This window comes from Gymnoscopelus microlampas (genome assembly GCF_963454915.1).
Source record: "Gymnoscopelus microlampas genome assembly, chromosome: 18".
Taxonomy (NCBI): Eukaryota; Metazoa; Chordata; class Actinopteri; order Myctophiformes; family Myctophidae; genus Gymnoscopelus; species Gymnoscopelus microlampas.
Window position 1 is genome coordinate 4,280,736 of NC_139955.1, and position 24,794 is coordinate 4,305,529.

Below are 24,794 nucleotides of genomic sequence, written 5' to 3' on the forward strand. Positions count from 1 at the left end.
CACACACACACATACATCATGTGCTCTCCATTAACTGTTTATAAAAGGCTGCCATACAGAGGCCTTCTATGTTCTATTCAACAGTCTGACCTCTGTCTGTCTGTCTGCCTGTCTGTCTGTCTGTCTGTCTGTCTGTCTGTCTGTCTGCTCATCTTCTCATGACAGATCCCTTAACAGTGTTTGTGCCAAGATGCAGCGCAAACGTTTGAAAGATTACAAAAATGGGACATTCTGCATAGCAAAGACTTTTACTTTTAGTTCTTTAACTCAAAGAAAATGTTTAATACAGGACTTTTACCTTTTAACAGAGTATGTTTCTACAATATGGTATTGCTGCTTTTACTTAAGTAAAAAGAATAAGTACTGATCAGATGAAACAGAACAAAGTTACGTGATGTTACTTAACTCAGGTGTGTTCTATGAGACACAAAGCTGTGCAAATGTATTCATTCTGTGAATCTATGTGAAGACAGACTAGTTGTCAGTCTGAAGAACAAGTACATCTGTACAAGACTGACGCCTAGTGGACAATGTGTGCAACTTCTCATGAATGTACAGCAAACTGATGTTTGAGAGTGGGGTCATCACCATGCCGGCTTGTGATGGACATTTCCATTAAAACATACAGAATGAGTGGTCAATAATATTACCTATCCTTAAAAATATACGAGTGGACCTGTATTGTATCATAGTGTCTATCCCAAAGCGCTACACATTTCTAATTGGTTGTGCACAGGGAACATGATCACCACAAAGCTCATCATATAAACAATGGTGTAAAGTGACTAAGTACATTTACTCAAGTACTGTACTTAAGTTTTGAGGTATGTTTACTTTCTTCAGTATTTACATTTTCAAAACTTTTACTTCTGCCTCACTACATCTCAGATGAAAATATTTTACTTTTTACTCCACTACAAGTATATGAAAACTTCAGTTACTAGTTACTTTGTAGATTTTGATCACACTAACCACTTCAGCCCAATATTCGCGACACATTGTGAGCTTGTCGATCTGCTATTTTCAGATTTTGCATACATTTTGAACTTGTGAATTGGGACATTCTGCACAATGAGTACTTTTACGTTTGGTACTCTTAAGCATATTTTGATGCCGATAATTTAGTATTTTTATTCAAGTACATTTTTAATAACATTATATCTACATTGCAGTATTGACACTTTTAACCCATTTATTCCTAGGCCGATTCTAAAAACGGCTTCTAAATCCTGAAGTTTTCTGAAAAACTTACAACAAAAATTACAACAAATGTATGTTGTTATATACTGAAATGTATAGTTACAAATAGGGGTTCCAGCCCAAAATGGGTATAAGTAAAAAAAATGTAGTACTTTTTCACCACTGCATTTAAAGGCATTGCAACATGGGAATTACAATCATTTATTGGTGCACTTTGGATCAATACACAGTAATGAGTTGTTAACAGCAGGTTACAGTTTAGATGAGGCAGCACGTGCATTCAGAATCCCAGAGTGAAATAACTGGTCCTACTGTAGGTAGTTGGATATTCTAGGGTATACTGGTTTTAACTAAATCCTGAGATCCTTCACATGAACGGAAAAAGGAAGAAAGAAAAACTAAATATTATGGGGGAAAAAACTAATACAAATAAATACATAAATAAATTAACAAATAATAACAAATAGTATAAAAAAATAAAATAAATACATGAACTCAAATGACCAGAATTTAGGGACATATAGCATGCCATAATATAGGGTTTATCCTGCACGCACGCACGCACACGCACACGCACGCGCACGCACACGCACACACACACACACACACACACACACACACACACACACACACACACACACACACACACACACTTTAACAATTTATTTATGTCCACACACAGGGAAAGCATACAGGGACACACACATTTTAGGTGCAGTAGAGGTTACATTCACAAACGCATGAATATATGTCCTCATGATACAACACGCATGTCACTCAGCACTCCATGGGCATAAGTAGCGGCGGCGCTGCCATATATGGCAGCAGAGACGGCACAATACTTGTGCCAGCCTTTCTGCCTCGTCTTTGGGCATCCCAAGTTGTCGAAACCCTACACCAACCAGTCTGTGGGTATGTCCTAGGCTTGATCACCAGAGGAAACAAAGTTCTTAGTCGTGCACTGCTGCTTGGTGTTAAAGCGCTCTCTGTTGTTGTTCTCATGGGCCTGGAAGTCCCACCTGGCCGTCAGGTAGCGTCGGCTGTTGGTAGAGTCCACCGGTGAGTAGTGCCTTCTTGTAATGCAAGCTATATAGCGTCCACTGCACCTACTACATTGACGATGGTAGTTACAACGGGGCAGTTTAACGTCATGCCCAGGACACAATAACAATATCGATACATGTACCACTCATTTGTGTGATATGTGATTTTCTTTAAAACGTAACCTAATCGTAATTTAGCCTCAGAGACAGAGACAATGTTAATGGCAGTTGTACTCTAATAGGCTGCAATCACTTCCTTTAAATACTGCATGCTATTTGCATCATGAAGTAAACATTTTCACACATCGCCTGAATGAACATCTATCTCAGTGACATAGAAGTTAACAAAATGCAAGGCATCTATCTGCCTTGCAGAACCCTATCCTACCACTGGCCATACTGTACCAGTCCAAATGGACCCTTACAGATCTGTAACTCTGAGAGCGTACAAATGGAACCACATGGACCCTGGTGGTCCATGTGGTTCCATTTGTACGCTCTCAGAGTTACAAGAGTCCTTTAAATTAAAAAGTATGAGAACCACAGGGCCATACAGTAGACACTAAAAGATGACCATTTACACTAAGTGAAAAAAGGAATGAAAGAGATTGAGTTTTCTGGGCTTGCCGGCCCAGACAACATTGCATCTTGAGGGGTAACTGGTTGGAAATCAAGTAATGGAGATAATTTTCTGAGATTTTAAAACAAGGATACTGCAGAAACGAAATGTCTTCCTGAAGTTACGTTACAACGTCTTTGTATGAAATGTTCACTTCCGATATATGTGTCTCTTCATAAACCTCAACTCTCAACACTGGATGGAAGCCTCAGAACTTTAGTTTCTACGTGGACGGTATACAATGTGACACTGAAACTTCCTAACCTGACTTCTGCCTCTTGCAATTGGCCAATTAAAGAATTCCGGAAACCTTGCAGTGTCCCTTGCGTTTAGGCTGTCTTTGGGTATAGTCCAACACAGAACGTCAGCCCGCACGCCTCTGCTGTTGGTCATAGATGGCAGTGGTGATTCCCCACGTGATGCACGATCGCAGAATAACCAGCGAGCCGCCGCGGTACAGCAGGACCACGCGCCGCTGCCGAGAGTCCCACAACCTCCTCCAACAGGACCCCGCTCCGGCCGTCTCCCCACCCACCTGTGCCTGCATGTTAGCCACCAGCACAGACAGCGGGTACAGGGGCAAGCTGACGGCCATGGAGGTCAGGGTGCCGGACGCGAAAGAAGAGGCCATTGGGGAGAGCCCCTGTGCCTCCACGGCCTCGTATAACGGGCCCTTCAGGCCGAAATACAGACAGCTCCCTAGGGTGTTGCGGGCCGCTACGGGCAGGAAGCCTCGGTAGAACCCCGAGGCCGGCCCCTCGGACCGCAGCCTCTCCAGGACGCTCCTCCGTGTGGGCAGACTGCGGTCGTTCTGGCCGTTCTGCAGCACGTTCTGGACTCGCTCGAACGGCGTGAAGACCAGAGCCTCCACCACGCCCGCGCCCAGCCCGGCCAGCGCGGGGCGAGCGGAAGGGGGGACGCTGGCGATGGGCGAAGCGGAGAGCAGGTGGAGGAGGTTGTCCTGGACCCCGTAGAGCAGCATGCCGTTCAGAGTCCTCATCAGCAAGGGCGGGACCACCCCTCTGTACAGCTTCACCAGCCCCTCCCCGTAGAGCTGTTCCACCGCGTGGCGGACCGACGTGTTGTGGATCTGCTGGCGGAAGACGGTCTTGTAGACGGGGAACACGGCGACGGTGGGGAGCGAGGAGAGCAGCGTGGACGTCCCCCCGTGCAAGAAGCTTTGGAAGCGAGTAGCCTTGGGCTTGGAGAGGGCCTCCCCATGGGCCTCCTCATCTTCTGGACGACCGGGACCACCACCACCACCCCGCCCCATCTTCAAAGCAAAGAGACAGAGAGAAATCTGTTGATTTTCATGTCAGATACACAACAACCATTTCCATGAAATTAACAGTCAGCTCCAAAGAACATTATTGCTGTGTAGATTATATTATTTTATAGAAAAAGATAAACGAAAAGAAAATTAACATAATTTTCACTTATTCACATGAATAAAACTAAATATAAGTTGTGGTTGAATGATATCGATTATAAATGTGCCTGTATTAGTTGTGAGAACTACTGATTTAGAAGGCCTTTGTAGAATCGGCCTCAGGTCTTAATGGGTTAGCCCATTCAATCCCGGAACGCATACTGTGTCATTTTAGAGTTTTAGCTATAACCATTAATTTATACTTTGGGCTATTCAAAAATAGCAGATCTACAAGCTCATAGTGCGGCACCAAGTGCTGCGCTATGAGCTTGTAGATCTGCTATTTTTTTGAAAATTTGTCTTTGAATATATATAAAAAAGCAAGCATTTTTTCTCAAATCTTTGCTTCTGGGGATTCTACAAATGTCTTCTAAACAGTTTAGAAGACATTTGTAAAAACATTTTTTTTGCTATATAAAAACTTATGTTGCTATATATCAGTGGTTCTCAAACTTTTTCATGTCAAGGACCCCCAAAATGATATGTATTTGGCTGCTCCATCTCAAAATATGTTGTTCCAGGGACCCCCCAGAGAGTGAGACAGTGTAGGAGAGACAGACAGCAGGACAGCTGAGAGGGAGACAGTGCAGGAGAGACAGACAGTAGGACAGCCGAGAGAGAGACAGTTTAGGAGAGACAGACAGTAGGACAGCTGAGAGGGAGACAGTGCAGGAGAGACAGACAGTAGGACAGCCGAGAGTGAGACAGTGCAGGAGAGACAGACAGCAGGACAGCTGAGAGGGAGACAGTGCAGGAGAGACAGACAGTAGGACAGCCGAGAGAGAGACAGTGTAGGAGAGACAGACAGTAGGACAGCCGAGAGGGAGACAGTGCAGGAGAGACAGACAGTAGGACAGCTGAGAGTGAGACAGAGCAGGAGAGACAGACAGTAGGACAGCTGAGAGGGAGACAGTGCAGGAGAGACAGACAGTAGGACAGCTGAGAGTGAGACAGTGTAGGAGAGACAGACAGTAGGACAGCCGAGAGGGAGACAGTGTAGGAGAGACAGACAGTAGGACAGCCGAGAGTGAGACAGTGTAGGAGAGACAGACAGTAGGACAGCCGAGAGTGAGACAGTGTAGGAGAGACAGACAGTAGGACAGCCGAGAGTGAGACAGTGCAGGAGAGACAGAGCACATTTTAAAATAAAGAATAGGAATATTTAAATACTCTGCCAAATAATACAGAGATGTTCTGGAAAATCCTATTAACCCATTTAGACCTGGAACGTATCTGTGTCATTTTAGTGTCATTTCTTTGGCTGTTCAAAAATAGTAGATATACAACCTCGGTGCCGCGCTATGAGCTTGTATATCTGCTATTTTTGAATAGCCAAAAGAAAAAAATGACACATGCGTTGAGACGACTGATGATGGTACTTACTTTTTTAGGCGTCAGCAACAACCATGAGAAGATGATTATTTGTCTAGGCTAGTTTACTATATGATAATAGCTAATATTGTAAGTCCCTACAATAATCTCGCAACAATAGTAATAAAAAGGGACAGATTTTTGTTTCATTAACCTGCTCCTCTGTCTGATAGTGTTACGAGAATGACTGAAGAATACGGCGCTACAGTGCCGGGTGCCAGCGTTGCCAGAACTTGCGAGAGTAATAAGCAACCAGGTCTATGAAAACAAGACGAAAAGAAGCGAGTAGGCTGCGGCTTTTCCTCCGAGGTGGAAAGACGAGGTTATATAGGCTGTGGCCATTTGAAAATAGCCGATCTACAAGATCACACAACGCAACGCGTCGCCATGCGACGTGTTCAGCTATTTTCCAAAACAAACAAACAAACTACACTAATAGAAACAAGCCCAAGAAACCGCAACTAGCAACTACCAATATTTACAAGCAACTTTACAGAAAAATAAGCCCAAAGGCGCTTATATTAAGCAGACCTGGCAACACTGTCGGGTATCTCTGCGTCTTAAATGATGACCACTGTATAGAAGGATAACTCGCTTGGATTTGCATATCCGGTTTAGAGCGGATACGAAAACGGTTTTTAATATTACAATGGATGTGGGTGTGGAAATAACCGGATACAGTTAGGCGGGCTCTAGACCGGATATGAGTACTGAACAGCAAATGGAAACCAGGGCGGGGAACAGGCGGGGCAGGTGCGTAAAGCCTGAATGAATGGAGATTATTTTATTATAACCCTGATTTATGCACCGTCGCACGACGGTGTCGCGCGAAGAAAAAGAAAAAACGATCTACAAGCATTCACAACGTGTCGCATCCGTGACGCATTGTGAGCTTGTATATCTGCTTTTTTTTTTTGCCGCGAAGCACAAACTAGGCATTTTAGCCGTTGGATGACTTGATCCCATGGCCCAGATGGACGGTCCCACAGCGATTGGCTAGTTGTGGGGAGATGTGTTAACAACTACATAAATAAAATTAACACAAACAAAATGTTACGGGTGCTGTACGTGATTATTATTATTTATTTATTTATTTATTTATTTATTATTATTATTATCTTGTTAAAACGGCCGATGTTAAAAAAGTTTAAGCTCTATATTCAGTATATTCCGATCAATAACGGGGACTCTCCCAGTAGGCTATAAAGGGAAATTAATTAGCAGACTGGGTTTACACACGCACGCGCACGCACGTGCGCACACACACACACACACACACACACACACACACACACACACACACACACACACACAGCCATTTTAATGATTAACTGTTCTAACTTCACATGTATGCAGATAAATATATATTAGTGTAAACACTAGTGTTAGTAGTGTACAGTGGTGGAAAAAGTACTCACATTTTTTACTTGAGTAAAAGTATCAATAGCCTACCACAATGTAAAAATACTCTGTTACAAGTAAAAGTCTGGTATTCAGAATTTGCTTGAGTAAAAGTACAAAAGTATTGCCATCAAAACATACTAAAGTACCAAAAGTAAAAGTACTCATTATGCAGATCTACAAGCTAACAATGCGTCACATCACAACGCATGAGCTTGTGGATCGGCTATTTTCAAATGGCCGAAATGTATATAGGGCTGAAGTGGGTAATATATGTTTTAACAATAATCAAAATCTACAAAGTAATAATTGTAGTGGAGTAAAAGTATAATATTTGCCTCTGAAATGAAGTAGAGTAGAAGTAAAAGTACAGAAAATTGGAAATACTCCAGTGAAGTAAAAAATACCTCAGAATTGTACTTATAGTACTTGAGTACATGTACGTAGTTACTTTACACCACTGGTAGTGTAGAACAGTCTTACGTTTGCCCAACCAAGTTCACTTTTATTATACCACATTGCCCTCAGTCTAGTGTTTTGCTTAAGTAAGAAGTGAGAAGATGGCAGCCAGAAAAATGAGGCTGGTCGGTCACTGCCATTGACACTGGGAGCCCCCAGCAGATGAGGAAAGTACTGGCGAGCTAGTATAGCCATAAGTATGGAGGATGGAGATGACTGGAGACACCGCTGGAGGGCTCGTCCAATGATGAGCTAGAGAGAGGGCAGCTCTATCTCTCTATGCCTGGGTTCCAAAGTTTGACCCTGGCCAGCGGTGGAAAAAGTACTCACATGTTTTACTTACGTAAAAGTATCAATACTGCAATGTAGACGTATTGTACTCTGTCACAAGTAAAAGTCCAGAATTCAAAATTTACTTGGGTAAAAGTACAAAAGTATTGGTATCAAAATGTACTTAAAGTACCAAAAGTAAAAGTACTAAAATGTTTGAAAATAGCCGATCTACAAGCTCACAACGCCTAGGTATAAAATAGGACTAAAGTGGTAATGTAATAATTTATATCTGCAAAGTAACTAGTAACTAAAGTTTTTAAATAATTGTAGTGGAGTAAAAATACAATATTCGCCTCTGAGATGCAGTGTAGTAAAAGTATAGACAATTGGATGTACTCCAGTAAAAAGTAAAAGTACTTCAAAATTGTACTTAAGTACACTACTTGAGGAAATGTACTTAGTTACTTTACACCACTGACCCTGACCAGCGCTTACACAACTGACAAAGTCAAGTAGAAGACGGCTCAAGGTAGAAACTTGTCTTTTCTTTTCTGCTGCTGTTTGTGTTGTATGCTGTGTGTATGGTGTGAGTGTGTGTATGCTGTGTGTATGCTGTGTGTGTATAAGAATGTGATTCATGCTGTTGCTCTATTGCTGTCATTTTGGGACCCAATGACTGGGTGGCATTGAAACTTGACAGTGACACTGACAGTGGGGCCAGTGTTTCTGGCTCTGCAATTGAAGGCTGGTGTGAATCTACAGTGTGTCTGAAATGTTGTTTCTGCGGTTGAAGGCTGTGATTTGTGACAGGGTACATTATATGTGTACTGTATGTGGCTCCTGGTCACTTAAATTAACCTTAATGTGTGAGTTTTCTATTAAGCTAGAGTGTGTTTTTGGCTCTGACATAACAGCCATCAATTGAAGATTGATGTGAATCTACATGATGTCTGTTGTGTTGTGGCTGTTGTTTCAGGTTGTGAGTTGTGTACAATGAAAGGATTATCCGCACTCTCTTCAGTTATATTCTTGAATAATTTTTTAATAGGTTCACAGCAGCAGCAGTCTATCTAGAGAAACGGACGTGTTTCGGCACGTCGGCCTTCCTCGGTGTTTCAAAGTAGAATACATCAAAAAGGAAGTGACATATATAGCTATGCAATAGAGTACAGCTGATTCTCATTGGTGAATACAATTCACTCACAATTCATAATACTGTCAATGTTTACATTAAAATGCATTATAAATATTATTTGTATTTTACAGTTTCCACAGACACCACAACCAAATAATTCGATTTACAAAAAACAATTCAATAATTGTAGCGGTTGAAGACTGAACTGATGTCTTTGAAAGATACTTTATTCTTAGATCACCATTTCTACAAAGAAACATAAAAATCACACCCAGTGTGAGGTGAGCAGTGTTATTTAAGATGATCACAGTGATGGAAGCTCACTTAAAAAAAAGGTAATTTTTTGAAGTGCGTGGTGATATTTATGGGTTATGAATTTCATCATGCGTCTCGCTAGCCAATCACAATACTGAGCACAGGGTCTGAATACTTATCAGCCAATCACAGTACAGCGAAAGACACATTTTCACGACGGATGGGTCATGGTTCCCAACCCCACTTATAGGAGCGGCTACACCACTCAAAAATGCATATCAATGATCATAATGCACAATAAATGTCATAAATAAATACATTCCATAATACTTAATCCAACCTCAAAGCACCATAATACATTTGTCATATATATATCACTTAAAACTTGCAAAAACAATGCAAACAAAACCATTGAGAACTATACCTTGTCCCCCTTTCAGCTGGGTGCTAAAGTGGCATGTGCTTCGTTCCAAGTTTACTTGGCCGTTTGTCCATCCTTCCAGGTCCATATCATACAAACATTGGGGCCGATTCATTAAGCTGGTCGTAAATATCAGTGTAAATATGGGTGTAAATAAAATGTCTAAAGGAGGGTGTATGTTCTCTATGCAAAATCCGACGTGCAATTCACAAAGGGGTGTGTACATCCCTGTTATGTGCAGATCACAGTTGTTCCCAATCTTTGCCTAAAGGTCAGAGGCGCGTTCATATGGAAGATTCTTTGCATTGCTCCACGCCCCCATTTAAGACCATAAAGCTGTTTAAACTCAAAATATGGGTGTAAACAGCTTAGTGAATCATTGTGTATGCTGTCTTTACTCCTCTTATTGTACTGTGCTGCTGGCTGCAGCCCCATGTCAGCCCCACAGGTGAACATGATTTCTAATCAGTGCCAATTCTGTGGCTCCTGAAGTTTGGGCAGGAAACCAATCAAATTAAATGTCTAAGAGACCTGGCTTTGGGCAGGAAGCCCTTCAAAATAAAAGTTTCAGGGAAACATTTCTGAACATGGAACCACCACCCTTTGGGTCCGTTACAATAGGTTATAGCTCTTCATTCAATCCCTTTGGGAACTCTGTATTTAGGAAATGGATCCAGTAAGCCTCCCTTTGCAATAGTACCCGGTCTCTGTCCCCACCTCTTCTTAGTGGGTTGACTACTTCTAAACCTTGAAATCTCAGTTTACAAATGTCATGTTTTACAGTATTATAGTGCCTGGCAACTGGAGACTTCTCGTCTTTATTTCTAATATTACTCTTGTGCTCTGTAATTCTGTCAAAATTCTCTTTTGTTTTTTTCCCACATGGGGCACTTTAAAAGATAAACTACAAATTGTGTCTTGCATGTAATTCTCCCTTTTACTTAGATGTATGTATTTACCATTATGAGGGTGTATGACCGAGTCTCCAGTAATCATAGGAACTATCATTTCATACCATTGGCGAGGCTTGGAATGAAATCTTATCATGTATTAAGGATTTTAGCTTTTGCCTGGCCTATTCTGAAAACCTTGCAGTGCCCCTTGCATTTAGGCTGTCTTTAGGGTATCTATCTACCTACTCAACATAACCTGCCTGCTGCCTCTGCATTTGGTTATAGATGATGTTGGTGATTCCCCATGAGATACATGATCGCAGAATAACCAGTGTGCTGCCACGGTACAGCAGGGCCACACTCCTTTGCCGAGATTCCCACAAATTCCTCCAACTGGCCCATACCCTCTCTCTTGTCCTCTCCCCACCCACCTGTGCCTGCATGTTAGCCACCAGCACAGACAGTGGGTACAGGGGCACGCTGACCATGGAGGTCAGGGTGCCAGACACGAAAGAAGAGGCCGTTGGGGGGAGCCCCTGTGCCGCCACAGCCTCATAAAACGGGTCCTTGAAAGCGAAAAATAGACCGCTCCCCAGGGCGTTGCGGGCTGCCATGGGCAGAAAGGCTCTGTAGAACCCTAAGGCCAACCTCTGAGAACCCAGCTGCTCCAGAATACACCTCAGTTCGGGCATACTGTGGTTATACTTTCCATTTTGCAACACATTTTGGACACGCTCAAATGGTGTAGAGATGATAGCATCCACCACACCCGCACCCAACCCTGCCAGTGCTCGGCAAGCAAAAGGGGGGATGTTGATGGGTGAAGAGGAGAGCCGGCGGAGGAGGCTGTCCTGGATGTGGAAAACGAACAAACGAAACTCTTTCATCCGAAAGGCTAAAGGTAAAATCCCTCTGAACATATTCACCTTCCCCTCTTTGTAGAGCTGTACAACTGCCGCACAAACTGATATGTTGTGGATCTGCTGGCGAAAGATCGTCTTGTAGACAGGAAACAGGAGGACGGGGACGTATAGGAGAAAAGGAGACCAAAGGTCCTCTTGTATCTTGGCCACCTTCAAAGCAGAGACAGAAATATGGTGATTTTAATTTCACTAGAGGTACGGACCGCTATGCGGCCCTCACAGATACGTCACACCGCTGCTCCGACCAATATGCCCATATATGGAGATCTGTATCTCTCCATATTTGGGCGTAGCTGCATTGGGAACTCCTTATATGGTTATCCCAGTAGCCAATTTTAATATAGGATGCACAACAAGCATTTCCATGAAAATAATCCAATGGATAATGCATCCATGTGATGTTTTCTTTATAGTATGCTTACTAGGAGATTACAAAAAAAGAAGAGAAAAGAAAAACGGAAAGGGATCATACATTTTCACATACATAATTCATTGAAGTAAAAACAGGTTATATCTGAATGATTTCAAGTATAAATCATTAACATAATACAGATGTGGGGGAAAATCATATTAAGAGACGAGGAAAGACCTGCCCTCTTCGGGTATAATATAGTTATAGTGGACAATTGTATATACAAGTATATCCTATACAATATCCAGCTGCATGGAAATAGCAGCCAGCCAGAGCCCAGAGACCTGGGGGGCAGTACTCCCAGAGCACCCCAGAACATGTTCCCAACATATTTTTTATTTTTTGTTGCTGTGCCTGTTTTAACTGTGAATACGTTTTTAAATGGTATGATGTCTCGTTGCTTTTTTATTACACAATACTTTTTCTAACTAAGAATGGAGGAAGGAGGACTGTTACAGCTCTGACCTTATTGACCACAGAGCAGCTATCCTTATCTCTCAGCAGAAATGACTCTACTACCTGAAACCTGACACTTTTTAGCCGCTAGCAGCGCGGCGGCTCTACAGACAGCCTCAGACATCGTCACTCGCGACACGACATGTTTTCGGGACACCTATTTGTCTATTGGCTGTCCTGGCTGTCCTTCACTACTTTACAGCCAATGGGGACTTGGGGAGACACTACTTTAAAGCCAATGGACGGCCGTTACGTCACTCGCAGCACCCGCCTCCTCTCTCACTCACTCACTCACTCACTCACTCACACACACACACACACACACATCACGGCCGTCCTGCAGCACCCGCCTCCCCTCGCAGCGGCGAAGGGGAGGCGCCCTCTTACCTCTGACTGCAAAGGCCAAACAACGGATGCACGCTTATAAAGTACTCGAGTAAATGTACTTAGTTACTTAGAACATTTATTTTTCGCCGACTTCACATCGCCCGTCCACGCAGGGAACGGGGTTCCCTGGCTCAAAATAGATGGGGGGGACTGCAGACTCGATCCGGACTCTGACGTTATGACCCGATCAGGGATCGGCTTTATATAATATAATACAATATATAAAACACAGAGTATGGAGAAGAAGTCTCTCTCTGTATCGCGCTGTATCTATCAGGCTGCGACCCTTAACTGCCCTCCTCCCCAGTCCCCACTCACTCACTCTCTCTCACACACACACACACACACATGGTCACGGTGACACCGTTGAGAGAGGGAGACGGACGCAGGCACTGGTCGTCAATGTAGTAAAACATCTTGGATCGACCACTACAATAATAACTGATCATCATACATCTCAAATACAGGTCTACTACACTACTAACCTTTTGTTGCTGTTGTAGGTAGGGTAGGCTACATTAATGATGATAAAACAATCGGACCACATCGTCTAATACTTTCTCTCTCTCTCTCTCGCACTTGCTGTCTCTTGCTCTCTCTCTCTCTCTCTCTCTCCAGTCTGTCCTCTCTATCAAAAGCAGTGCATGGCTTGCGCGCATTTTAAGCTGGAATATAGGCAACCCTAACTACTGTTTATGCAGCGTTTCACTTGATGTTGAATCTCAACTAGTCAACTGGTGTCTACCGTATTGACAGCAGATGAAACGGTGAAATCAGCGTGCGCAGGGCAGGCATGAGGCATCACGGCCACTTGTGTTTTATTTTGTTCATTAGTGTTACTGATAGATACAGCGCGATACCATGAGGCATCACGGCCACTTGTGTTTTATTTTGTTCATTAGTGTTACTGATAGATACAGCGCGATACAGAGAGAGACTTCTTCTCCATACTCGGTGTGTTATATGTATATTATATAATAAAGCTGTTGTCATCTCAAATTGACCAGCCAAACTAAAATCCACCATTTTAGAGAGTTGCTCCAACTTCGTTGGATCATCAGAGCGATGCGTTTCAACACAAATGCGCACATTATTGCCCGTCACTAGCAGGTTAACGATGGCTCGTTTAGCCTGTATGCGCAGTTGACCACATGGCAATCAACATCACTAATTAATGGCAGCTGTGTGTGTGTGTGTGTGTGTGTGTGTGTGTGTGTGTGTGTGTGTGTGTGTGTGTGTGTGTGTGTGTGTGTGTGTGTGTGTGTGTGTGTGTGTGTGTGTGTGTGTGTGTGTGTGATATCAAACTGAATGTTTTCTGTAGTGTAGATATCAAGTAATTCCCTGTAGAGCAGGGGTCTTCAACAGGGGGTCCTCAGAGTTACTACAGGGGGTTCTCCAAATCTTTGTGATAGGACCTGTTTATTTTATTTACATTAACCACATGAACCCTAATATCCCTATATTATGAGGAGAACTTTAGAAGAGGTATAGTGTAGAGGGGAAAAGAGCAGACCAAGTACAGAGCCTAGGGTCAACTTTACTAAGTGCTGAGAGTTTGACATGTCTGATAAATACACTGATGACACTGCTGTTAAATACGTCTATGGAGCTATCTATGAAATCTATGAAAAGGTTTAATCTGCAACACAAATTGTATACAATATGTAGTGGGGGTCCCTGCTTCATCTCTCTCTTAGCTAAGGGGTCCTTGACCTAAAACACCTTGGGGACCCCTGCTGTAGTAATCAGAGTAGACCCTCTCCCTCACACTAAACTTAAATTACTTCTAAGTTCCACTTCTCCCCAAAATGACAACTTTATTTTCCATCCTGAATGACAATGGTCTAATATTATTATTGTATTTTGGCTATGTGCAATAACTGCTAGCCAATGTTCAGAGATTCTGTATTTGTCTTCATTTCTTTAAATAATATTTCTTTTGTTGGCAATACTGTCAGCCAGTGTTTTGAGACATATTCTCTTTTATTGCTACAAAATAAATTATACATGCATAAATAATAATCTCAGAATATTTGAATAAAAAAATGAAAGTATCGGATCGGGACTCGGTATCGGCAGATACTCAAAATGAAAGGACTCGGACTCGAGGGCAAAAAAACCTGATCGGGACAACTCCAGTCTGGAGTGAGTGATCTGCTCTGCCCTTCAGTGCATATTGGCATGCACATAATGATATTGTTGTTGTGGTTAAGTTGAAATAAAAGTTGCACAAGTTGTAACAATAGTGTTACTTTTATTACTTTGTTGCAGTAATCAATTCAATCTAATATACGTACAATGACTGACAGAATATATATATATATATATATATATATATATATATATATATATGTATATATATATATATATATATATATATATATATATATATATATATATATTCCAAATAGTATTTAACGTTTTCTTTTCAAGATCTTTTTGAAAATAGCCGATCTACAAGCTCAAAAAGCGTCGTGAATGCAACACTTTGCGAGCATGTAGATCTGCTATTTTCAAATAGCCAATGTACTAGTCTGTGCTACTGCTGGTATGTATGTATGTATGTATGTATGTATGTATGTATGTATGTATACATATATATATATATATATATATATATATATATATATATATATATATATATATATATATATATATATATATATTCCAAATATTCTTTAACTTTTTCTTTTCAAGATCTTTTTGAAAATAGCCGATCTACAAGCTCAAACAGCGTCGTGAATGCAACACTTTGCGAGCATGTAGATATGCTATTTTCAAATAGCCAATGTCTACTAGTCTGCTACTGCTCATGTAGCCTAGTCGCTTCTTTTGGCCTTGTTTTCATAGAACTGACTGCTTATTTCACTCATGCAAGAGAGCCTAGTCAGCCTACGTGAAACATAACATCACACTTTTGCGGATTCCGCTGTATTGCACGTTTAGATGGAGAAGCGAGGCTGCGCCATTTTCACCCTGAAAGGCGGTTTCACTTAGGATTAGGGTTGCACTTAACTTTCATAGCCTAAGCATAAGTAGGCTAGGCTAACTATTTTTGTTGTTGATACAAATCCTTTATATTGGTAGCCAACCGATGAACCTCTCTGTGGAGTTATTATGGTTGCATTGGAATGGCTGAGATTTCATTTTAAAGACCACTTTTACATTTTGTGCTGCAGATTGGGGCAAAAAAAGCCTGCCGCTAGCGGCTATATTATGACTTTAGTCATTTCTTGTTTTAGACTAGGAAAAAGTGTCCTCCGGGTGTTTGGCCCTTCCTACCTTAACTGCCCCCCCCCCCCCCCCACACACACACACACACCCTAACCCTGAGATGAGATAATGCAATGTAAACGTGCATGAAGTTTTCTCATGACAATAACGTTTTTGAATTGAATTGAGAATGATAACTGAGTTCAGTGTTAGACAGGATGCATTTACAAGGCTCTGCAGTCTGCATATGATGTGGCTAACCACACTGAGTCTATATACAGGATACGTATATAGAGGCTGCAGATAGAAAGAAAATAATTAAGAAGGGAGATCTTCTTGACTCAAAATGTGCCAATGCTTATTGATAAAGATAGTTAATGTAGTCGAGTAAATGTAACTACTACCCACCTCCAACTTGGTTATCCGTGTCTGTAGCTCGTTGTTCTGTGTCTGTAGCTCGTTGTTCTTTGTGGTCATCTGTGTCTGTAGCTCGTTGTTCTGTGTCTGTAGCTCGTTGTTCTTTGTATGCTGATGGCCTACTTCTTGGCGGAGATTAGTGATTTCCTTTTCCAACTTGGCTATGCGTTGGCTATCCATTTTCTCCTCTGCGTCTTCTTCTGGAAATGCAACTAATTGGAAAGAAAATTACTTTTATAATATTGCATTCTCATGAACAATATATATGGCTGTCCTCTTTGTCGATTTGATCATACTTCTATACTGAAGCACTTAAAGACGTTTCCAAATGGGCTTTGTGTAGCATACTGGTTTTCATTGCATTCATTAGGTGGTTTCAGGGAGTTACAAGGTTCTGTAACAATACAGCAATGCATTGATTTTAAAAAAGTAAAAGAAAAAGCATTGTTGAATACTTGAGTACTTTAAAGCAAGTACTCCAGCACTTTGACACTTTGAAAATGTGACCGAGCAACTATCACTTGTGGTGTAATATTGACCAGGAGTATCACTTTGACTCAAGTAATGAAACAAAAGTAGGCTACAACTCAGTAGAATAATCCTTTAAACACACTTTGCTTGGTTATAATCATTCTTCCTATATAAAGACCTGGCTGAATAGTTGGACCAAACCATCAATCAATCAATCAATCAATCAATCAATATAGGGAGAGCTTAATCTCCTTTTATGATGTTGAAAACAGTGCTCTTCTCTGCTGCAACTATTGCAGCTTTGATGAGGAAATCTACCCTGCTTATTCTCTTTTTTTCTTTTCTCTTCCTTTTTTTTTTATAGTTCATCGGTACAGCTCAAGCTCACCGCTGAGAGAGAGCGAAAGCTTAAGTTTATTTTGCCAATCAATGTAATGAATGAAAGGGAAAGAATACATTGTTTAACCTCAAATTCAATTAATACCGCCAGTCAATAATGCATCGATAATAGGCCTACCTTCCTGCCAAGCTTTGAAGAAAAGATAGAAGAACCTCTGGAAGCTTCTGTGACCTCAGCAGACAGACCAAACACTCAGCAGCTCTGTGAAACTGCTAAGCCAAAGCCACCTGCCTCTATTTCTGCCTGTCTATACGTGCGTTGTTATGGGGTGTGTCCTTTCTCTTTCACATTTAAATGTTTAAAAGAGAGGCTGTGGGCCTACAGTATATTGCAGAAATCTTACAGATGCCTTTAAGGACAGGTTAACGAACTGTAGACTACATATTCATTGCTGATATATTGTACATACTTTCTGTATATTCATTCAATTAATATTCATTGTTGATACTGTATTCATCCAGATAGGCCAGCTCACTGTTGACAGACTGTACATGTATCCATTTATATTAATTGCTTACGGACTACATAATTTATTCAATTAAGAATTTTTTATAGAACACATCATCATCATCCGGAGACTCCTGTCCAGGAGAGGCTTCAGACGCGCCTCCTCAGGAGATTTGGCTCAGATCTGAACCCATTTCATTTAGCGTTAGGAACCCGTTGCGACCGCATGCTCTTCTAGCTGACATCGACCCCAGGCAGTAAAAAGAACTAGAATTTGTACATTTTAAGTACATTTTAAGGTTTTGCCCAGCCATGTGTATCCAGACGGCTCTGCCTTCAGTTTCAACAGTGTGGCAGAATCAGCGTTAAATTAACGTGGAGGATTTTTACTGTGTTCTGCCTTCTCGGTTTTTCACTCTCTGTGGCAACACGGAGGATATACAGTATAGACAGGTTTCTTGCTTACAAACATTAGTGGGTGTGTGTGTGTGCACATTCAGGGTGCAAAACCACTTTAAAAGAAACACGCACAGCTGAGATTAATAAACTGTTTGATTAGTGTCAACTAGAGCAGGGGTTTTCAACTGATTGTGAACCAGGGACCACCACCCTGACTAAGACTCAACCGGGGGACCACTGTTGTGTAACACTAACACTATGCATCCCAGGTCTATACTATATTAAGATCAGCTTATAACTCTGTATGATTAGAGCTATAAGAACTAAAATACTCATAACCCTTTATAACACTGTTTCTCAACGAATTGTCCATAGAGACACACTTAAATAATGACTGTTAAGGGCTTGATATAATTCATTGCACGATACTACGCGCAATACATTTAATCAAGCTCTTAATTAACAGTCATTATTTAGCTGAAATATAATGCTAGTGAGCAGAGCGTTTTTGAGTGTTTGGGTGTTTTTGAGAATCTTTCTTACTTCATCCAGCCTTCTATATTAAACTCATGTTAACAGATGAGTGAGCAGACACATGTATGGGCATATTTCCTAATAACACTTCTTGAGATTCTGTTCCCTTTACTGTGGAAGTTCCCGTAATTGCTGTCAACCTTAATCTTAGGTCAATCTTAGTTCACCAGATCTGTTTCTCAACAGTGGTAACATGATCACGGTGGTCCATGTTTGTCTCTTCTCGGCTATAGTGGAGTCTCATGTGACAGCGTAGCACCAAATTCTGGGCCCTGGGGAAAAAGATTCACTGTGAGCCCCCCTAAGATTTTTTTTATTTAAAAAAGACCTTTTTTTTTTTTTTTTTTTTGGGGCCCTAGTAACTCAGTCCCCACTTACACCCCCCCTGTGACGCCCCTGCCTCTAATACACACAAGTCATGATCTCTGTGGCTGTGCTAAACATGTTTATTGAAATGAAGGGTCGCTATGCTGTGTCCCTCGAGGAGGAGTCATGACGCCACCACTTGGCCACGCCCGATATGACGTCATCACTGTCCCCCCACTATTTAACCCCTTCCGACCGTGTATGAGGGCCCCTGCAAGAATCAAGGTATTCAAACTGACTAGAGGGGAAATCCTATACAAAAAGTGTGTTATTTGGTTGACCTCTTTTGTATCTTTTTCGGCCATTTTGTCACCGGAGATGTTTGCCTCCAAGATGGAACCCAGGTAGGTAATTTCATCCTTTTGTGTGATAACATCATCACACAAGGATGAAGACAAAAGAAGACATTAGTAGGTCTTCTTATATGCCATCATGATTTGAGTGCACAGGGATCTCATTTTAAATAAGCCAAACGCTTTTATGAGCGATCCAGTTTAGAGGACCTTGTATTGTGAATTTGTACTTCCATGTACTGATACCATGTCTTTCTAAATAAAGTATTCAATCAATCAATTCAATTAAACCCGCTCTGATTGTGAAGCTCTCAGCCTTGCTAAGGTTAGTACTAGACCCAAAGAGGATTGATTCTTTTTACCCAGGTGTAAAGATAGTTTGTTGTCGGTGAGCCAATCAATGTAATGAATGAAAGGGAAAGAATACATTGTTTAACCTAAGCGTCAAATAATACTGCCTGTCAATAATGCATCTATAATAGACCTACCTTTGTGACAAGCTTTGAATAAAAGATAGAAGAACCTCTGGCAGCTTATGTGACCACAGCAGACAGACCAACACTCAGCAGACAGACCAACACTCAGCAGCTCTGTGAAACTGCCACGCCAAAGAGAAGAGAGGAGGGGATGAAAGGAGAGGAGGGGAGAGGAGAGGGGGCAGGGGAGAGGAGAGGACAGGGGGGAGAGGAGGGGAGAGGAACAACTGACAACATTAAACATCTAGATGTGAGGGCCACAAAGCGGCCCAAACCTCTAGTTTTCTCAATGGATGTGAATATTTTTGCTGTGCCAGTTCAGTTGCAATCTCGGAACCCAGAGTCAACTGCAAAGGAAAAACAGCGACCTTAGTTCAGTTGTAACTCCGAATGTTTTTACGGGGCCAGAGCTCTGCTCTGGACACGTATTGTTATTCGCATTATTCTGTCACTTCTTCTTCTTCTTCTTCTTCTTCTTCTTCTTCTTCTGCCGCTTTTCGCAGTTCTGGCTGAACCGTGCAGTCGGTTTTTACGAAACTCGGCCATATGGTAGATGGTCATGAAAAACGATCAAAAAATAATTCTCACAATCTTTCGTCCAAAGGTGGCGCTATAGCACTCAATTGAAAATGCCAACTTTGACCAGGTACAACTCATGCCCTGTTTGACCTACAGCCATGAAACTTGGATACACACATGCGTCTCCTCATGCTGAACAACTTTCACACTCTGACTTTTGACCTCTGACCTTTAGATCTCCCACCATTTTGAATTATATGAAAAACAGTCATTGGCTCCTAACTTCTGCATTTTTTCACTTATGGAAAATCCGTTGGAAATTTTTGTAGAAAGTGGTCCAAAGTTCAAGTGTGAAACGTTTCGTGCAGATTGCTCAAAAATCCCAGGAGGAGATAGATTTTAACTATTACAGTTTTATGAAAATTATTCATCTGTGCCTAAAACATACATGCAGACTCACATTTCTTTGAAACTTTGCAGAAATGTAGAGGGTCATTCCAAATATCACTGAAACCAATCTTACTCCAATTGGCCAAAAGGGGGCGCGATAGCAATTTTTTGAAAAGGCAGACTTTAAACAGGCATAAGTCATGCCTCGTTTGGCCGAAAGTCGTGAAACTTGCTTACACATGTGCCTTGACTCATGAGGAACACACGTATCGATTTGACCATTAAGCTCCGCCCTTAGATTTTCCGCAATTTTGAGCAGTTTGAAAAATACTTGTTTTTGCCAGTTCTGGCTTAACCGTGCATACGCTTTTTACGAAACGCGGCCATATGGTAGATGCTCATGAAAAACTACCAAGAAATAATTCTCACACTCATTCGTCAAAGGGTGGCGCTATAGCACTCAATTGAAAGTGCCAACTTTGAACAGGTACAACTCATGCCCTGTTTGACCTACAACCATGAAACTTCGATACACACATGCGTCTCTTCATGCCCGACAACTTTCGTGGTCTGACTTTTGACCTCTGACCTTTAGATCACCCACCATTTTGAATTATATGAAAAACAGTCATTGGCTCCTAACTTCTGCATTTTTTCACTTATGGAAAATCCGTTGGAAATTTTTGTAGGCAGTGGTCCAAAGTTCATGTGTAAAATGTTTCGTGCAGATTGCTCAAAACTCCCAGGAGGAGATAGATTTTAACTATTACAGTTTTATGAAAATTATTCATCTGTGCCTAAAACATTCATGCAGACTCACATTTCTTTGAAACTTGGCAGAAATGTACAGGGTCATTCCAAATATCACTGAAACCAATCTCACTCCAATTGGCCAAAAGGGGGCGCTATAGCAATTTTTTGAAAAGGCAGACTTTAAACAGGCATAAGTCATGCCTCGTTTGGCCGAAAGTCGTGAAACTTGCTTACACATGTGCCTTGACTCATGAGGAACACACGTATCGATTTGACCATTAAGCTCCGCCCTTAGATTGTCCGCAATTTTGAGCAGTTTGAAAAACACTTAAACCCAGGATTTTTCAGCTATTTGCGTGAAACTGTATCATCTGTGTGATCTCCTTTTTCACAGTTACTTGTCTGTTGGTCCAATGGCGTCTCCCTTAAATGAATGCCTCACAATCTCAAGGTCGCCAGTTCAAGCCTCACTTGATGTAGACTTAATTTAAGTTGAATTGCAAACAACATGACTGTATCAATGAATACATGTGCAAATGGTAAAGATAACCTGAAATGCTTATTTGAGAGTACGATTTCTCAATGTATGACATACATCATTCTGAAAATAGCCGATCTACAATCTCAAAACTTTTCAGATAGCAACGTGTTTCTGAGCTTGTAGATCGGCTGCTTTCACTGTTTTCGGTAGCGAGGAGACATACAATTTCTCTATTGGTAAATGGTTTGTGAACGAGTGATCTTAGTGTTGGCTTGGTTCATGACAGAAGGCAAGAGTTTATGATCTTCAACAGACAACATCAGCCTGGACAAAGCTATAGCACTATAGGTAGTGTTGCAGCCTATTAGCCTATCATGGGGCGGCCATAGCTGGGTGGTTAGTGAGCACGCCTAGGGAACCAGAGGCCCTGGTTGCCCCAGGTTCGATTCCAGGCCATCCCAGCATATGCGTCGATGAAATTAAATTTGTCCCTGAGCAAGACTCTTAACCCCTAATTGCTCACAGGTTCTCATTGGAAACAAGACCACAAGGACTTTCATGAACGACCTGTTAAAAGGAATTATCCTTATCCTAGTCCGAAGGTTGAGAGTTCGATTCCTGTTAATGGCAATAGGTTGAGATGTCCAATCTATCCATTCTGTTTCCATCTCTCTCTCTCTCATCAATCTATTCCGTTTCCATGTCTCTCTTCAATCTATTCCGTTTCCATGGCTCTATCTCTCTCTCTCTCTCTCTCTCTCTCTCCAGTTTCCATCTCTCTCTCTCTCTCTCTCTCTCTCTCTCTCTCTCTCTCTCTCTCTCTCCAGTTTCCATGTCTGTCTGTCTCTCTCTCACTGGCCCCGTATTATCGCTGCTTGCAGCTATATTTTAAATGTTATGTTTCGGGAGATGCAACCTGAAATGGGAGATGCAACCTGAAACCTGGCCCTTCCTGCCTTTATGTCTCGTGCCCCACCCCCCACATAGACAATGCATTCATGATTTTGGCATTTCTTCTCAAATGATGCTCCTCCAGCAAACTTTGGAAGCTGATTATAGCCACATGGTTGTTCACATAGACTCCAGAGCAGACGTCACCTACTGTACCCGATCTTTTCCCTACTCTTTTGTTCTTTAAAGGAGAGGAGAGGCAACATAGAGCACCGAAGTCCTGACGTCACTGCCAGTAGAGGGCACTTTTTTTGCTGTGCCAGTTGTAACTCTGAATGTTTTTTAAATGTTATGTTTCGTATTACACAATACTTTCACCAACTAAGAATGGAGGAATGAGGACATAGCTCTGACCTTAACATCTCCCAGGTCAGAAATGGCGTTGCAACCTGAAACCCGACACTTTGGAAATTACCAACTACAAAAAAGTGCCCTTTGGGCGTTTGGCCCTTCCTGCCTTTATGTCTCGTGCCCCACCCCCCACATAGACAATGCATTCATGATTTTTTGTCAAATGATGCTCCTCAGCAAACTTTGGAAGCCAATTATAGCCTATCGGTGTGGAATATAAAAAAGCGGGATGATATGATACATGTTGTTCACATGGACTCCAGAACAGACGTCACATACCCAATCTTTTTCCTACTCTTTTGTTCTTTAAGATTCTTCGTCCATCGGTTCAACATTTTGTTTCCATTTTGTAACATTTTAATGAGGCCCTTGTCACCCTTTACAATGATTCAGTTTGGAACATAAGATAGAAAGAAAGAAGAAAAACTGCTGTCAGAGGATTTCTCAGCTCAGAAAGAACCGCATTATCGCACATAATATGCACAGGCAGAAATGAGCTGGCTTGACAGAGGTTACTTCCTTGAGTGGAGGCTGGCTTGGCTGCAGTCCAGTATACAGCACCACATTAGTAGCGCTGCAGGGGGGAAACGTGAAAGTGAAAGAGATAGCTGTGGGCCTACATTGAAGAAGTTTGACAGATGCCTTTTAAGGACAGGTTATCTATTGACAGACTGTAGACTACATATTCATAGCTGATAAGACTGTATATTCATTCAATTAATATTCATTGTTGATATTGTATTCATCCAGATAGGCCTACCCACTGTTGACAGACTGTACATGTATCCATTTATATATATATAATTGCTTACAGACTACATATTTATTCATATATCCATTATTGACTGTTGATAGACTTGTACATCTATTTATCCAGATACTGTTGGAAGTTATGTTGATAAACTGTACACAAGAACTCATTTGCATATTCACTTGACAGGCTGTAGCCTACATAGCCTTTCATATATTCAGACTGAGACTGTAGTATATTCATTCATATTATATATCTTCATTCATATATTCATTGTTGATAAGACTGTGCATACAGTATATCCATCCAAGCAATCATTGGTGATAGACTGTATTGATAAGACTGTATAGCCATTAATTCGGGACTGGGATAGACCTTACCCTGCTGATAGACAGACAGACAGGGTATATCCTGTCTGTCTGGCTAGAAGGCTGCTGTATTCACTGGTCAGTATAGAGCTATTGAAGACTTGTTTTAACAAGGTACCATTTAGTGCACCTTTGAAAACCAAGAGAATGAATATAGGTGGGGTTGACGAAAGGGCCTTCTCTGTGTGGAGTTTGCATGTTCTCCCCGTATCTCCTTGGGTAGTTAATACCCTCACAAAAACATGTAGTAATCCTGGTCACTATACCGCCTTCCCCATGCCCGCCGGGGTGCCTGATGGAGGGGAAGGGAACTGGTTGGAATAACGTGTTCCTTCCATGCGCTACGTCCTACCGGGGAATCTCCCCCGTCAGGTGACAAGAAGGTCAGTTGGCTCTCATGCATTGAAGGAGGCATGAGCTCGACCCTGGGCTCCCTAGGTTGGTGGGGGGAGTGTAGCGCCCAGGATCACTTAGAAAATTGGCACCGGGTGAAAAAGGGTTACAAAATCGTGAGGAATAAAAAAAAATCACCAAAAG

The 24,794-nt window shown here is 41.8% G+C and overlaps 1 protein-coding gene across 2 annotated transcripts; it reads right to left on the reverse strand.

The window, feature by feature from the left end:
• Positions 1-2,812: 2,812 nt before the first annotated feature.
• LOC311033648 (solute carrier family 25 member 53-like) lies at positions 2,813-17,324 on the reverse strand. Of its 2 annotated transcripts, XM_084041244.1 has the most exons (3): positions 17,296-17,324; positions 16,299-16,504; positions 2,813-4,135 (listed from the first exon to the last, which is right to left on the reverse strand). In XM_084041244.1, exons 2-3 carry the CDS (start codon positions 16,485-16,487, stop codon positions 3,227-3,229), a joined length of 1,098 nt encoding a protein of 365 aa, XP_083897370.1. In that variant the 5' UTR covers positions 16,488-16,504; positions 17,296-17,324; the 3' UTR covers positions 2,813-3,226. The 2 variants fall into 2 exon arrangements, with proteins under 2 accessions (XP_083897370.1, XP_083897371.1); XM_084041245.1 differs by lacking the exons at positions 16,299-16,504; positions 17,296-17,324 and adding an exon at positions 5,675-5,703.
• Between the last annotated feature and the right edge of the window lie 7,470 nt (positions 17,325-24,794).

Bases quoted from the DNA above. Each gene is read 5' to 3' on its own strand.
- LOC311033648 (XM_084041244.1), bottom strand. From the start codon at position 16,487: ATGGATAGCCAACGCATAGCCAAGTTGGAAAAGGAAATCACTAATCTC. The intron at 4,136-16,298 runs GTGGGTAGTAGT...TTTGCTTTGAAG, and splicing joins CACGGATAACCAAGTTGGAG to ATGGGGCGGGGTGGTGGTGG.